This window comes from Octopus sinensis, linkage group LG6 (assembly GCF_006345805.1).
Source record: "Octopus sinensis linkage group LG6, ASM634580v1, whole genome shotgun sequence".
NCBI lineage: Eukaryota > Metazoa > Mollusca > Cephalopoda > Octopoda > Octopodidae > Octopus > Octopus sinensis.
Genome location: NC_043002.1, coordinates 106,914,514 through 106,932,381, shown reverse-complemented (window position 1 = coordinate 106,932,381; position 17,868 = coordinate 106,914,514). Strand labels below are relative to the sequence as shown.

At 37.3% G+C, this 17,868-nt stretch overlaps 1 protein-coding gene across 2 annotated transcripts in view; it reads left to right on the top strand.

Moving 5' to 3' along the window:
• LOC115213048 (gametogenetin-binding protein 2-like) overlaps positions 1 to 10,300 on the top strand; it is a 124,909-nt gene extending 114,609 nt beyond the window's left edge. The window contains exons 11-13 of one of the 2 annotated variants that reach the window (XM_029781953.2): positions 2,423 to 2,526; positions 5,430 to 5,525; positions 8,602 to 10,300. In XM_029781953.2, the coding sequence (XP_029637813.1) occupies positions 2,423 to 2,526; positions 5,430 to 5,525; positions 8,602 to 8,763 (362 nt within the window). In that variant the 3' untranslated portion in view covers positions 8,764 to 10,300. The remainder of the gene's footprint in view (positions 1 to 2,422; positions 2,527 to 5,429; positions 5,526 to 8,601) is intronic. The other variant, XM_036504197.1, reaches the window with a different exon arrangement.
• The last annotated feature ends 7,568 nt before the right edge of the window (positions 10,301 to 17,868 follow it).

Sequence of the window (17,868 nt, the reverse complement as noted above, 5' to 3'; positions counted from 1 at the left end):
ATATATATATATATATATATATATATATATATATATATATATATATATATAATATATATATATAGTAATAATAATAATATTAGGGAATAAATTATTATTCCAACCTTACAGGTAAAATTCAGTATAATAATATTATGCCGAATTTCGTAATATATAATATATGTATATAACTAATTTAGAGACAAACCACCATTCCACAACTCAGTCAATGAAGAACCCTTCCAAAACCATGCTGTGAGACATACCATACAAAATACTAGTCTAAAATTTTAATAATATATAATATTGAACTGTGAGATTATTACAATCATATAATATAGAAGAGCAAATACTTTTAAAATCACAGCGAATATTACACAAAGAAACATTCATCAAAAAAATATTAATCTAAAGTCAAATAAAGTATAAATTGAACCATAAAAATTAATACTATAATATAATGTATAAAAGTAAGTACTTGTACATTGACTACGCACGTTTCATGGCTGAATTATGATTATATAAAATCAGATAAGAAAACCATATCCAAGTTCATTAGAATGGGAAAATGATTTTACTCCCAAAAGCAGTCACTCCTCAGGTCGAATTTCTAAAAAAGCCCTAAAAACTAATAATTGAAAGTTTAACTTACCTTATAATATAAGGAATAAAAAATAAGGGATAAAAATATATAACTAAAGAAACAAAACCTGTAATGTAATCTCTAAGTTAAGGACATTAATTTTATTAAACGTTACGAACCAAAATATTTAAATATGAGTATTATTGTGAACATGATTAATTCATTATGGAGAAGGTAAATAAATGTAAATCCGTGTTAGTGGATAAAGTTAATAAAAGATGAATGTTAATATTGTTTAGAATAAATTAAAAAAACATGACTTTTTTTTGTCTTGCAAGGTACTTAATGACCATCAGTGCAGGTGCCACTTAAAAAGCATCCAGCCCACACTGTAAATGGTTGACATTTGAAAGGGTAGTCAGCTATAAAAACCTTGCCAAAACTGACCTCGCTCATGCTTGTGTCACATAAAAAGCATTAAGTCCACTCTGCTGAGTGGTTGGTGTTAAGTCATGTTTTTTAAATTTATTCTAAACAATATCGACATTATACACTAACACGGATTTACATTTATTTACCTTCTCCATAATGAATTAATCATGTTCACAATAATACTCTATTTGAACATTTTAGTTCATAACTTTTAATATTAATGTCCTTAACTTAGGGATTACATTACAGGTTTTGTTTCTTTAGTTATATATTTTTATCCTTATTTTTTATTCCTTATATTATGAGGTAAGTTAAACTTTCAATTATTAGTTTTTAGGTTTTTTTAGAAATTTGACCTGAGGAGTGACTGCTTTTGGGAGTAAAATCATTTTTCCATTCTAATGAACTTGGATATGGTTTTCTTATATGATTTTATATAGTCCTAATTCAGTGGCACGTAAAAAGCACCCACTACACTCTCCAAGTGGTTGGCGTTAGGAAGGGCTTCCAGCTGTAGAAACATTGCTAGATCAGACTGGAGCCTGGTGCAGTCACTGGCTTACCAGTCCTCAGTCAAACCGTCCAACACATGCCAGCATGGAAAATGGACATTAAACGATGATGATATGTATATGATTTGCCTGCCAGTAATCAATGTAAAATCATCATCATTGTTTAACGTTTGCCTTCCATGCTAACACGGGTGCGACAGTTTGACAAGGGCTGGCCAGGCAGAAGCCTGCACCAGACTTCTGTGATTGTTTTGGAAGGATTTTTACAGCTGGATGCCCTTCCTAACACCAACCACTTTACAGTGTGGACTGGGTGCTTTTTAAGTGGCACCTGCACTGACAGGGTCACCAACTACTTGCAAGACCAAAAAAGGATAGGTGCAGGTGTGGCTGTGTGGTAAGTAGCTTGCTTACCAGCCACATGGTTCTGAGTTCATTCCCATTGTGTGGCACCTTGGGCAAGTTTCTTCTACTATAGCCTCGGGCCAACCAAAGCCTTGTGAGTGGATTTAGTAGACAGAAACTGAAGAAAGCCTGTCGAATATATATGTGTGTGTGTTTGTCCCACCACCATTGCTTGACAACCGATGTTGGTGTGTTTACGTCCCCGTAATCTAACCATTCAGCGAAGAGACTGATAGAATAAGTACTAGGCTTACAAAGAATAAGTCCTGGGGTCAATGTGTTCGACTGAAGGCGGTGCTCCATCATGGCCGCAGTCAACATGACTGAAACAAATAAAAGGATTTCAATAAAAGGGGAGGAGGCATTGGAAGAGGTCATCTTGTGTTGGATGACGAAAGGTTTTAGTGAAACGGGGGGGGGACAGAAACTGGTGTCTCATTTTATAAATGAAGTGTGCGTGTGTAACTTCAGTTTGAACCTCTTGTGATATGGCTTTTTATATATTTTCCAGGTGACTGTGATGGTTTAGAAAATTCAGTGTCTCTAGGTCTTAGCCCTTGGAATAATTGTCGGGTAAATCGAAATTCTACTCTAAAGGATCAGTCCCCTGATCAGGTAAGTTCATAAATCTTGATAAAACCTTGCTGAGAATTTTGTATCTTAATTATCTCCTTTAACCCTTTAGCATTCAGATTATTCTGTCAAATGTAAAGCTTATGTATTCACACCATGTAAAATTAATCTTGCATCATTTCATAGCTTTGAGATTTCAATGATGTGATTGTTTATTCTTAAAATGACACAATAAGATAGCTATGAATGACCATACCGGACTAGTTTAAACATAAAATAAGGTAGAATATTTTGGCCGGATATGGCCGGTTTAAACACTAAAAGGTTAAAAATGATCTTTGTGGCAATGATCGGCGTTCTGGGATCTGCACTGAATTAAAAACAAGGATTATTATTAGTAAAGTCTGTTATTAGTATTTAACCATAGGCTAACTTTCATTGGGTAGATGTCTGACCAACAGTGTTCAAGCTGTCGTTGTTGTGTCATTTTGAAAGCTGCAGTATATCCGAGACTACATTATCTTGGCGAGGCAGGTTTCCTTCTCATTTTATGCAATTCGTTGGAAATTTGGCTGTTATTTCTTGGAGTTTGTGTAGCTGCATAGGATCTCCTCTTTGGCCGGAGGAACTACACAAAGGCTCCTTTTTCAGCTTGAATAATGCAGTGTTGGGTTGGCCATAGGTTCTGAAAATCTACTAACCCTTTCTGTTACCATATTTATTTTGAGATGTTCTGTGTTTCTTTCAATTACTTGAAATATAACAAAGAATTTAGTAAAATAACTTAGTTATCATTCAGCTAGTGTGGAAGGTTTTAATTCAGAACTTTTGAAAACAAGACATTTCTACTACAGAGCCAGAAGCGGTTTCAGCCGAGTTGGTATCAAAAGGGTTAAGAATTGTTTCTCTGTTATATATTTTAACCCTTTTGTTACCATATTTCTGTTGAGATGCTCTGTGTTTCTTTCAATTAATTTTAAGTATAAGAATTTAGTAAAATAACTTAGTTATCATTCAGCTAGTGTGGAAGGTTTTAATTCAGAACTTTTGAAAACAAGACATTTCTACTACAGAGCCAGAAGCGGTTTCAGCCGAGTTGGTATCAAAAGGGTTAAGAATTGTTTCTCTGTTATATATTTTAACCCTTTTGTTACCATATTTCTGTTGAGATGCTCTGTGTTTCTTTCAATTAATTTTAAGTATAACAAAGAATTTAGTAAAATAACTTAGTTATCATTCAGCTAGTGTTAGGAACATAAATTGTGACTAAGGTTTGGTGGAAGATTTTAATTCAAAACTTACGAAAATGAGACATTTGTACTACAGAGCCAGAGCCGGTTTCAGCTGGGTTGGTATCAAAAGGGTTAACACAGTAACTGCTACAGCCTGTTATTGGAATTTACCGGTGATGCAACATATTTCTAGTCATGCTGCATACTTTTTAATTACAAGGATATGTACTTTGTTGCATTTTTACATTATTTCATAATTAAACTTTAATATTTAGCGCTGACGTTATTTAAATATTCTCAAAACCATGTCAGAGATACAGAATGAAATATTTTCTGAAATTACGAGAATGTACCACTGGTGGTGCATGTGGCAGGTGTGGGAAGTTTGCAATGAACTACCTGTAATGGTAGTTCATTGGTAGTTCATTAGTAAAGTGGTTAATATGCTAAATTGTAAGGTAAATTTCAGGATTACTTTAACCCTTTCGTTACCAACCCGGCTGAAACCGGCTCTGTAATACAAATGTCTTGTATTCATAAGTTTTGAATTAAAATCTTCCACCAAACCTTAGTCACAATTTATGTTCCTAACACTAGCTGAATGATAACAAAGTTATTTTACTAAATTCTTTGTTATATATAAAGTAATTGAAAGAAACACAGAGCATCTCAAAATAAATACAGTAACGAAAGGGTTAAAGAATAAATATGATACCTGTGATTGAGCAGATCTTTAGTTCCAGCTGTGAACACTGCATCTCCACCACCACCACCACCACCACCACAAATATATCTAAGATTACCATCTTATGAATGGTCACATGAGATAATTGTAGTGTTTGGTTTTAGGGCATACCTAACTCTTAGTGTCTGTGTGTGCATGCACGCATACACACACACACACATAATTGTCCATACTGCTCTGTTAAATCATTTGAGGTAATGAAAAAAAGTCTTTTGAACTGCCGATAAGCTCTCTACATAATACAGCCAAATTTTGATAAAATTGCATGGTACTGTCTTGGAAAAAGAGACATGTTGGACAATCCAGTTGTAGGTATCCAGTTTCTGAGTGAACAAACAGTGTTCAGCCTGGACTAGATCAATTCATACCTCTTCTGTTTTGCTTAGGCCCTATTTTCTCTGCCTCAACTCCTTCATTGCTGTGGGCTTCCTATTATGACAATACTCTGTATTGATCATCATCATTGTTCGACCGTGGTCGAGACAATGGAATTTACCATGCTACACCAGACTTCACGGTCCATCATGGCATTACGGAGGTCCTGTTGCTGGATGCCTGTATCCCTGGAGATTACATCAGGGTAGGAGAGTGTGCGCCCTCTGGTATTGCGAGTAGATGGCTTCCAGAGGAGAAGAGTAAAAATTACCTCTTTTTCAGCTCTACAACAATGTCCAGCAAACTGGACTCGACACTGACAACGAGGGTTGCTGTATTGATGGAATCTGTTAGGGGAGCCTGCAGGATGACCAATGATAAGGCTTAACATCATTACAAAAGTGTCCAACTAATTCTGCCCAAAGTAATTTTAATGACAAATTTTGGGAATTTTTATCCTCTTCCCTGTTAATTTAATGAGTAAATAAATCTGTTGATTAAACAGTTGGAGCCACTCACAACATTAAAATGGTTGTGAGAGGCCATCATTAGTTGGTAACCTGATTTTGTAGATTATTTTATTCTTTTTCCAGTGTAATAAATTGAATAACAGAAATGAGTACTACTTCCAGAAGCGGCCTGAGAGAAGACTCCAGAAAGAGACTTTATCGTTACAAGATATGTTAGATGTAAGTATTTTACTCTTTTACTTGTTTCAATCAGTTGACTGCAGCCATGCTGGAGCACTGCCTTTAGTTGAGTAAAAGCACCCACTACACACTTGGAGTGGTTGGCATTAGGAAGGACATCCAGCTGTAGAAACTTTGCCAGATCAGATTGAGCCTAGTCTAACCTCTGGCTCAGGTGCAGCCCTCAGTCAAAGTTTCCAACCCATGCCAGCATGGAAAGCAGGCGTTAAACGGTGATAATGATATCTCTTTTACTTGTTTCAGTCATTTGACTGCAGCCATGCTGGAGCACCGCCTTTAGTCGAGGAAATCAACTGCAGGACTTATTCTTTGTAAGCCTAGTACTTATTCTATCGGTCTCTTTTGCCGAACCACTAAGTTACGGGGACGTAAACACCCTACTATTGGTTGTCAAGCGATTTTGGGGGGGACAAACACAGACACACAAACATATACACACACACACACACACACACATAAATATATATATACGATGGGCTTCTTTCAGTTTCTGTCTACTAAATCCACTCACAAGGCTTTGGCCGGCCTGAGGCTATAGTAGAAGACACTTGCCCAAGGTGCCACGCAGTGGGAATTAACACGGAACCATGTGGTTGGTAAGCAAGCTACTTATCACCCAGCCACTCCTGCTCCTTTTACGTAGTGTTTTTGTTTCTTTGAGAAAGCTAGACTCAAATTTGGTTTGAAGCCATGTTTATATATATATACACACACACACACACACGCACACCATTCGAGTGTGGTTGTTACCAGTGCCGCCAGATTGGCTCCTGTGCAGGCGGCACGTAAAAAGCACCATTTGAGGGTGCCGATGCCAGTACTGCCTGACTGGCATGTAAAAGCACTCACTACACTCTCGGAGTGATTAGCTTTATGAAGAGCATCCAGTGTAGAAACTTTGCCAGAAGAAATTGGATCCTGGTGCAGCCTCCTGGCTTGCCAGTCCTCAGTCAAACAGTCCAACCCATGCTGGCATGGAAAGCGGACGTTAAACGATGATGATGCACACACACGAGGGTTGCTGAAAACTTCCTGGCTTTGGGTAAAAGAAAATACAGGGCAATTACTTAACTATAATTTTATTCAACATGTACCCCTCTGTTTCACACACTTGTAGCAGTCCTTCAGTTTTTCTAAGCCCTGTAGAAGAACTTGGAAGGTTGGGCCTCCAACATGGCCTTTCACAATACCTTTAAAGCCAGGAACTTTTCACCAACCCCTCGCACATGTGTGCGTGTGTGTGTGTGTATGTATATATGTGTATGTATTGTCATCATTATCGTTTAATGTCCGCTTTCCATGCTAGCATGGCTTGGACGATTTGACTGAGGGCTGGCAAACCAGATGGCTGCGCCAGGCTCCAATCTGATCTGGCAGAGTTTCTACAGCTGGATGCCCTTCCTAACGCCAACCACTCCGAGAGTGTAGTGGGTGCTTTTAAAGTGCCACCGGCACGAGGGCCAGTATGGCGGTACTGGCTACGGCCATGCTCGCAAATGGTGTTTTTTACATGCCAGACACAGCTGCTCTGGCAGTGATCCTGCTTGGATGGCACTGTTAGCGCTCCACTGGCACGGGTGCCAGTCATCGAATTTGGTTCAACATTCTAATGGAGTAAAAAATTGTTCAATAAGTACTTTCCATCATTAAGTATAGCACAGCTATACCCCTCCTCCACCCCCCACTGGTACTTCTAATGTAGCAATACCCTTAATTTAAAACCAGGTGTGTTCAAAATAAAAATTTTAGCAATGAACCAATAAGGGAGTCTACATTAAACGGGGATCCATGTAGGAGTGTACAAGAGAAAATGTAGCATTATGCAAGGTTTGTAAAAAAAAAAAAGACAAGGAATTTTGAAGTCATCACAACCAACTAAATAACATGTTTAGAATGTTTTGCTATTCACCATCCACAAATTTGTTGTAGACAGGAGTTTGTTTTTAGCAATGTTTATAGCCAAAAAGAAATTTTGAGCAGCCGTGTCATTTGAGGATGATACGTGGGTGTGTCCCTAAAAGTGTCTACAATTGAGTTACTGGTTAGAAGGAGCCAAGCCTCTCCTTATTAAAAATGTAAGACTAAATTTTCTTACATAGGCACAAAGTCAGAAATGCTGGCAGCGAGAAGAGGAAATTGTATCAGCCTCGGTATTTGACTTGTACCACATTTTATTGACCCCAGCAGGAGGAAATGCAAAGTTGATAAAGACAGCATTTGAACTATTTAATAACAAATAATGTATGTCTGCTGTCTCTTCTATGGTTACCCAGCCATATTACATTATATTCATCACATGGTAGGTAAACTAACATAGTGGGACATGATGAGAGGGTGTGCTGGAAGAAGAAGTTTGAGAACATTTTGCTGCATCTGTTCCGTGGCATCCGTGGAATAGTGTTCACAAGTCATTAGAAACCTTTAAAGAGGAGATCAACAACCTGGAAGATTTATATTTATAAAGCGAACTCCTCAGGAAGTATTTATGTTTATGCCAGTGCTGCATGATCGGCCCCCGTGCCTGTGGCACGTAAAAGCACCCACTACACTCTTGGAATGGTTGGCATTAGGAAGGGCATCCAGCTGTAGAAACTCTGCCAGATCAAGGTTGGAGCCTGGTGCAGCCTCCTGGTTTGCCAGTTCTCAGTGAAACCATCCAACCCATGCCAGCATGAAAAGCGGACGTTAAACAATAATGATGTTTACAATGGCTGTGAGCTGGCAGAATTGTTAGCATGCTGGGCAGAATGCTTAGCAGTATTTCGTCCATTCTTATGTTCTGAGTTCGAATTGCACTGAGGTCAACTTTGTCTTTCATCCTTTCAGGGTTGATAAAATAAAGTACCAGTTACGCACTGGGGTCGATGTAATTGACTTAATACCTATGTCTGTCCTTGTTTGTCCCCTCTATGTTTAGCCCCTTGTGGGTAATAAAGAAATAGGTAGTATTAATAGACAAAAATTTCTAATTAATTAAACTTAGAGCTGTAGTGAGGAGGAAGTAATCGTGTCTCATTTGAATTTCTATCTTTTCTATTTCTGTTGTGTGTTTCAGTCTTCTCATTTATCAGAGGACGATGTGATTTCAGAAGAAGAGATTAAGCGATTCCGAGAGAATGAAACAGTCAACCTTCGCTTGCGACAGGAACTTCGAGAGAAACTACGCCAGCGTTTCAACCAGATGCAGTTACAGTGCAGCATTCAGACTGTGAAGTAGTTTGTATGAGGAGGCTACGACATTTGTCTGCACTTTGTTACCTTTTTTTTTTTTTTTTTTTTGTTGTTGCCAACAGGCCTATGTAACTAACTTTTCAGCAGCTACAACAACAACAACAACAACAGCCATGACACTGCTAGGCTTCTTGTTCATTGTAATATTCACTGGTTGCTGCTCTGCTTTCAGTTGCAACCCTCCCTGAGCTTCCTCACTGGATAAAAACCAACCCTCTTCAAATACCGTTTTCTTTGTTTTTGTTGTTGTTTCAATTCCTAAGTTCACAGTAAGACAAACCTCTATCAGGGTTGGATTTATATATATCGGTCCTTCGTGCACATGCAATTTGCACCACCAGAAAACCCTTTTCTATCTGGTTTTCTTGTCTTTCTCTAGCTGTCTTTTATTATTATTTTTTTTATTGTTACTTTCTTTCTGTTTTAACCCGAGCTGTCAGCCCTCACTTCCTCTCACTTCTGTCTCATTCTGTGTCTCTGACCATCTTTCCTACTTAGTTTCTCTCAGTCCCCCTGCATCTCAGCCCCGTCTCTCTCTCCTGTATATTAGCTTTTCTGACTCTCCCTTACCTGTCATCCTTTTTTCTTCCCTCTTATTTTTTAACTCCCTTATTCCTGCTTGTCTCACTTACGAAACATGCAGACAAGGTGGTGCCACAGCATGGCCGCAGCCCAATAACTGAAGTTAGTAAAATAAAGAAAGTGTGTGTGTGTGTGTGTGTGTGTGTGTATATATGTCTATATAACTTTTTTAAGCTCAAAAGAATAAAATTTATATTCCCTTTTTTTTTTTAATTTATTTTATGCTAGTTCAGTGTTTGTTTGGTTCACTTTCCAGCCCCACCTTGTTCTCATCCCCACCCATCCAGAGATATGGTTATGGAATTAGTTATTTTAATGTTAGTACCTTCAGCCAGTGCCAGGTCGACATTGATAATAAAATCCCAGCATCAGTTAATCTGTTGGGTGGGAGTGAACTGTGGTTGACAAGTCAGCTAGTAGGGGGCAGTGTTCTGTGGATGGTGGATGCCATCTGCCTCCGTGTAACACAGTCAAACCATGGATTAATTCACAACAATATATTTTGATGATAAAATGCACATTCCTAAAATTTGCTTCTGCTTAAAGATACGTCAGTACATGTGTATCTATAGGCCTAGCCATGTGGTTGAGAGATTTACTTTGCAAACCATGTTTTGAGTTTTGATTGTGCTGGGCAGTATGCTGACCAAGGGTCTTCTAATGTAGCCTTGTACTGATCAATACTTTGTGATTGATTTGCGGAAGATGTAAACTGTGTCTGTCCGTGTGTCTGTTCGTTGACCTGTCCAAGTCACGCCAGCCTGGAAAAGCAGACATAAAAATGGTGATTTAAATAGGTATGCTATGTATTGGCAGTGCAGTGACAACAGAATGGTGAAACTTCACCATTTTATAAGTTACAGACGAAGATTGCCTAAACTCTTGCAACTGATACTAAGAATAGGGTTGCTGGCTAGTTATTGAAACCAGTGAAAGAAAAAAAAAGGGAGGGGGGGGAGAAAACGATATTTGCACCCATCTGATGCAAGCATCTTGTCTAGCGGGAGATTACTTCCTTGCACTTTTACTTTCATTGTTCTGTCATTGTGTGCACGTGTACAAAATGATGACATAGAAAGAAACTAATCCCCAAAACTAAATGCCGAATGATAAGTAATGGGAAATAACTCTGGTTTGTGTGGTCTTGCTGGTGGGGTGGGGCAGAGCATATATTTATATATGTGTGTGTGTGTGTATCAAACCTACCAAATTTGCATACACAAATATATATATGTGTGTGTATATATATATATATATAGTTACATACACATATATACATATCGTATATATGTATATATATATGTTTGTGTGTCTGTGTTTGTCCCCCTAGCATTGCTTGACAACCGATGCTGGTGTGTTTACGTCCCCGTCACTTAGCGGTTTGGCAAAAGAGACCAATAGAGTAAGTACTGGGCTTACAAAGAATAAGTCCCGGTGTCAATTTGCTCGACTAAAGGCGGTGCTCCAGCATGGTCGCAGTCAAATGACTGAAACAAGTAAAAGAGTAAAGAGAGATATACAAAATCATTGTTTCAGATAACTTGTTTTATCTCCATGTCATTCTTGATCGAGGTGTTCCAACCACGATCATCTAGACTGTATTAATTCCTTTACATAGTCAACTACTTTATTGTGCCCTTCCTTTTCTTTTTTTTATCATTATTATTATTATGATGTTAAGATGTAAACTGAGGGAGATTTGGTTACTTTTTCAAGCAAGTCATGAGCAACTCCATAGAGATCTGTTGGCAGCTCATCACAGCTCTACAAGTTTTGTTATGTGTGTTTGTTTTGCAACCAGTGCCAGAAGGCAGGGACTCCACTATTCTATTTGTTTAGCATTTTAAAAAATTTCATAATCTTGTCTGACACTATGGTCTAGTTTTGGAATCTTTTAAGACCAAACTTCTGTGATAATATATTACAGGGAATCGCCTACAGGAGTGTGTGTGTATGTGTGTGTGTGTGTCTGTGCATGCCTGTCTGTCTGTCTGTAGCCAGCAGAATTAATAGCATCGGACCAAATACTAAGCAGTAGTTTGGTTGCATTCCTCTGCAAATGTTGTATTCAGGTCCTGGCTTAGTTCTCTTTACTTTTCATTTTTCTAGAGTCAAAATATACATGGGGTTTGATGTAGTTGACAATACTCAAAGCAGTGCTGCTACTGTTTAATGACTGAATATATATATATATATATATATATATACACACACACACATAAAATACATACACACATATATACACACAAATCAAAGAAAAGCATGTTTCACATTTATACTCTGTACATGTCTAAAATTTTCTGAGGAGTTTATTAAAATGTTTTCTTCACACCCAGTCTATATTTTTCTTAAACTATATCTGTCGGACCTCAGATTGTTGTTCAGCTGTTTTAATCCATAACTATTCAGGCTGCTGCTCCTCTTCTTTGTTATTACTACTTTTCCTCCTGTTGTTATTGTTATAAGGAATGCTTCACACAGTGATCAGTTGTACTAATTGGTAAACAGCAGTACCAGTTGAGTGAACCAAATGCCTTGTAGTTTGTAGTCATGTCCTGCTATTTTTTGAGTTTAAATTCCATTAGTGTCTACTTTGCCTTTCATCTTTCCGTGGTGGATGACATAAACACAGTCAAGGAATGGATCAATTTAGTTGACTGGCTTCTTTCCCCTTCAGAAATTTATGGCCTTATGTAAGAAATTATAGAAGAGCATAATACATTGGACAAAATGCCTTGCAGTGTTTAGTTCTGGCTTTTACTTGTTCTGAGTTCAAATCTTACTGAGGTAAACTTTGCCTTTCACCTTTCCAGAGTTGTTAAATACCAGTTATGTACTGAGACCAGTAGAACTGATTATGCCCCACCCTTTTTTTTTTCTTTTTTTTTTTGTCCATGTAAGAGCAAAGCTAGTAGTAAGGACATTACAAATCCTTAAAGTATTTAGGTATGTCCCTTTGAATTGAGTGAGTGACAAAAAAAATGAGGCGTTTATTTCTATCTCTAAATTAGGAGTTCAAATCTCTCTTGGATCATTGTTTCCTTTTATTTTCCCAACAATCACGCTCGCCCAATCTTGCACCTTTATCCCATCCTTTAGCTCTGTACCCAGGGTGGATGCTAAAACCAATTCTAATAGACTTTTTTCTTTTATGTCTCTTTGCTGTCTGCATTGGAATCAATCTGAGTCAATAACTAATAAAGACTAGCATTAATCTAAAGCACCTTATCCCTCCCTCGCAAGATGTCTCAACCATTGAAGACTGTGCTGTAGTAGAAATGGTAGTTATAGCTTGCAGTGTTTAGTTATGTTTTGCATTCAAATCCCTCCATGACCAACACTACTTTTCCTGCTTCTTGACTCATTAAATCAAACGACCTGTTGAAAGACTATCTCCTCTCCCGAAAATGTGTGGCCTTGTTTCTATGTTGGAAATAATTGTTATTAGTTTGGAGGTAGTTTTGATGAAGCTGAGATAGAGAGAGAGGGTCGTCGGGAAGACAACTTCAGCTGATGTCTTTGTGCTGTGCAGTTGAATTGATGTTTTAAATATGGATTGGCTTGATTAGTTTTGGTCCTATCTTGGACAACTCATCAGAGACTGCCCATCTGCCTCACTCTGTCGACAAAGACTGTAACAATAGTCATTAATTACAAGAACTTCACCAAACTAGATTATCTAATTAACATAATTAGTGCTCTGCTGGAAGCTAGATTAGTAATTTTGAGTTTACCTTCTTGGATTTACCTGTGGCTGTTTATTCTTATAAATGTCTCATTTTCTCTCTCTCTCTCTCTGTCCTAATATTAAGACCTTTAGATGTTTGTAGTAAACAACTTTCTCTGTTTTACATTCTAAATTCAAATCTCATGGAGAGACAGGTTACTTTCCATCCTTTTGGCGTTTGATAAAGCTAATTATCAGTGATAATCATTTGACCTTGTGCCTCGTTAAAACAGATCCCAGAAATATTAAACAAAGAAGACCAACACTAAACAACAAGTGTTGGACACAAGAAAAAAAAAATATGTATTTCAATAGTTTTATCTCATTTCGTTAGATCAAATAAAAGTGCAACTTTGGTGGGGCATTTGTTTTTGTATAATAATAATATTAATGATAATGATGATAATAAAAGCAGTACAGTTGGTGATATCATGATGCTCTTTGCCTTTGATAAGAATGTTTGTTCTCTTTTTTTTATTTTAACCCCTATTGCAATGTGATGGAGGTGTGGTTGAAAGCCAAAATCTAGAAGATTCTGATGTCAATAAACAACCTACACACAGACACACACACACACGCACAGGTACACACCTTTTTACTTTAAAACAAAACTTTTAATCTTGATCTATAAAAAACAAAAGCAACAACAACACTATATATTATTATTATTATTATTAAAAGGGATTTGTTTGTTTTTGTTAAATTCTATTTTAAGTTGATTTAATTCTATTGTTGGTTAAAAAAAAAAAGTTTTTTTTTCTTCTTCTTCTTCTTTGTCTCCCACCTCCTTCTTTTGTCATTTTTCATTCTTAATTTTAAATCCTTCACTGTTTCCTCTTGTGTTCTTACATTCCACCTTTTTTTCTCTTTTTTTCCTCTCATCTAATCTTGATTTTTGCTCTCTGCAACACTGATGGACAAAATTGTCAGGGCAGCAGAGAATGTATATTTATTTTATTACAAATTTAACTTAAAATTCCTCAATAAATATTTAGATATTTTGAGGATTTTAAGTGACTGTCATGAAATTTATGATTGGTTGGTGCTGGATATGGTTCTTAAAGGGGTCTCTCCACCCTACCAAATCTTTCATTTACATAATTTTTTTTTTTAAACCCTTTTTTTTTTGTTTTCATTTAATTCTTACAATTATATCTCAATAAAACACGTGTATGCCTCATTCTTTCTCCTCTATTATTAACTTCTATCTCTTGCGTGTTCCCCAACCTCTTTCTTTCCCCCTGACTCCCCCCCTCCCCCATAACCAGGCTGTTGAATAAAAAACAAGTTACATGGATTCATTTGTCTGCTGCTACTTTTTTTTTTTGTTGTTGTTGGTGTGTCAGTTGTCTGTTTCTTCTGACTCCACTTCCAAATTGAACACCAAATTTCTTCCTTTTTTCTTTTCTCATACACTCCCACAGCCCATTGCCTCCTTCTTGTCATCAAACAAACATGTTGCTTCCCCTTCCCCCAAACCCTCTACTACAACTACCACCACCCACGGTTTTCAATAACAACAACAACAATAATAATAATAATGATGTTAAATATTCATTGAAACTGATTGGGTGGAAAGAGGAAAGCTGTTGCAGGTTGGTATAATATATATATAAACGGCGGCGAGTTGGTAGAAACGTTAGCACGCCGGGCGAAATGCCTGGTGGTATTTCGTCTGCCGTTACGTTCTGAGTTCAAATTCCGCCGAGGTCGACTTTGCCTTTCATCCGTTCGGGGTCGATAAATTAAGTACCAGTTACGCACTGGGGTCGATGTAATCGACTTAATACCTATGTCTATCCTTGTTTGTCCTCTCTATGTTTAGCCCCTTGTGAGTAATAAAGAAATAGGTATTATATATATATATATATATATATATACATATATATACATACACAAGCACATATATACACACACCTGCACACACACACACAAGAAATTGGTGAGGAAAGTGGACGGCTAAACAAAATTTCAGGTAACTGACTTGAAAGTTATCAAGTATTGTTTTTAAAAATAAAAGAACAAAGTCATAACAAAATGAACAAAAAATTACCAAAAAAAAAACAACCCAATTCTCTCTTAATTATTGTTATATCAATGAAGTAAAATAAAAATGGACATGAAAACAGTGACTACTTTGTTGTTGTTGTTGTTTTAGCCCTAGGCGTCAACAGACAGGTGTTCATCCAGTCTTTCCCAAAGACATTGTAAGCTTGAATCATATCACTCAATCTACACCTTCTTTTACCTCTTGAAAGTACTATGGTGCAATTTTTTTGCTGAATTGGCTGCTATTCGTAGCAGGTCAAATGACCATATAGCAGCTTGTAGCAAGTGATAGAGTAATGTCAATCACAATACCTTGTGATAGTTTCTGGCTGAGTTAAAATCCCTCCTTATTTTCTGGTAATATTAATATTATTCCCCGGCGAACGGCCACGCTCAGATGGTGTTTTTTTTTTTTTTCACCTGTGTCGGTGGCACATAAAAAACACCATCCGAGCGTGGCCGTTCGCCAGCCTCGTCTGGCACCTGTGTCGGTGGCACATAAAATCACCCACTACACTCTCGGAGTGGTTGGCGTTAGGAAGGGCATCCAGCCGTAGAAACACTGCCAGATCAGACTGGGCCTGGTGCAGCCTTCTGGCTTCCCGGACCCCAGTTGAACCGTCCAACCCATGCTAGCATGGAAAGCGGACGTTAAACGTTGATGATGATTATTAAATTTGGTTGCCTTAGAGATTATTATGATTGGGACAGCACTGCTGTATTTAAAAAAAATTTTTTTTTTTAAAGAAAATAGAAATTAACTCAATGGTCTATCGGAATAAATTCAAATAAATCAAGGAAGGGTCGATATTGTGAATGGCATAGAAAAAATTTAGATGTTTAGGAAGCAAGGTGATAGCTACAGACATGGTTCAGTCTTACTGGAATTTATCACCAAAGCAAAGTGAAAATCCAGATGGTATTTAGCCTTCTAATAATAATAATAATAATAAAAACATTGTGTACAGTGCTCAGGTACACTACAACTCATCTAAAGTGTATGTATAATCAGGTGTAGTTTCGGCAGATTTCGGAAAGCATGAGGGCCTTAAAGGATGCAGTGTCATGGCAGTCAACAACTGACGCAGGCAGTTTGTTCCATGCTTCAGCAACTCTGAGCGTGAAAAAATGTTTCCGAAAGTCATGGGAGCTGTGTTGTTTTCTGACTTTGTAGGCATGTCCACGTGTATTGGACACATGGAGACCAAAAAGGTGTTCAGTGTTGTTGTTGTTGGTTTTGAAGCCCCCCCCCCTCCAGGATGGTTCAACAGACGAAATCATCTGGAGGATTTCGTCTGTTTTGGCAGTGAAGAAGTACAACCGCCAGGAATAAATATACTGGATTTATGAACTGCCTTGGTGGTGAGTCTGCAACTGAATTTAAGACATTCTTGTAGCTATGATCATCCAGTTCTTTTAAGCTTTGTGTTTCTAGTATTACATTACGCAATGTATCATCACCATTTTGAAGATGGTAGGTGTAATTGCTTTAAGAGGTTGAACAACTACACAAATGTTTCCTTGTTGACTTGAAGTTTTTGTATTTTGAGTGAAAGCTCTTTGTTACATTAAAGTTGTTTAGTCCCAGGTCAGTCCTGACTAATGACTAAAGATGTTCCAGCGTTAAAACCTTGCCTTTTGTTCAGTCACAGAACACTCAGGACAACATTAGAGCAGTATGTGATTTGAAGGAGCTTTGACTGCTATTTCCAGCTAGTGTAACGGTAACATAGTGGTTCTGAGTCACAGGGAAGTTTATCAAGTTCATAAAGTGTCTTGAGATGCAAAATCTCCGTTCTATTTTCTTACAAATCTACCAGCACAAAGAGATTAAGCTGAAGTGTGAAAACGGTCAAAGAGCTTTTAAGGTACTTCATTGTTCATAGCAAATATGTTAAGTTGAGCAAAATTCTAAAGACTTCATACCAAAATTGGTATGAAATCATCTAAAACCATATATATATATATATATGGATATATATATATATATATGGATATATATATAATATATATATATGGATATATATATATGGATATATATATATATATATATATATATATGGAGATATACTTGCATAGCGAGTGACTTGATCTGAGATTGTGTGCTGGAACGAAAACAATTGCAGCGTGGAAGGTGTTTATAAGCCATTTAAGAAACGCACAAAACCCGTTAGATTCACTTCAACATTTAAATTGTCAGGGAACAAGTCGCGGTCTCAAAGCAACGAAAATATTTTGACAAATTAAATTTAAATGTTGAAGTGAATCTAACGGTTTTTGTGTTTCTTAAACACCTTCCACGCTGCAATTGTATATATATATATATATATATATATCTTTGGACAGTTCAACATTTTGGAATGGAAACTTTTCCTCTCCAAACTAAATCCTTCATAGGATTTGAAAATGTCTACAAAGTACACGGAATCCATACAAGTGCTCCTACAGCTGGCTGGTACAAAGCTGTACTTTACTGAAGATACCTAATGAAGTGGTGAACAAATTATTTTCAGCTATTCAGACCAAGCAGTTTCAGGTCACTCCCCGTATTCCTGGATCACAGTACATCAACAATGATGTGATCTGAAACACTGAATCGTTACTGGGTCAGCCTCTTAACAAGTTGTCTCTCAGCCCTGGTTTCTTTAAACGGTCTTTTAGAGGAGGAAGTCGAGTGCAATGTGACAAACACTGTTTAGTGAGGTGGTAAATGATGTAATGTTGCTAAGGGTG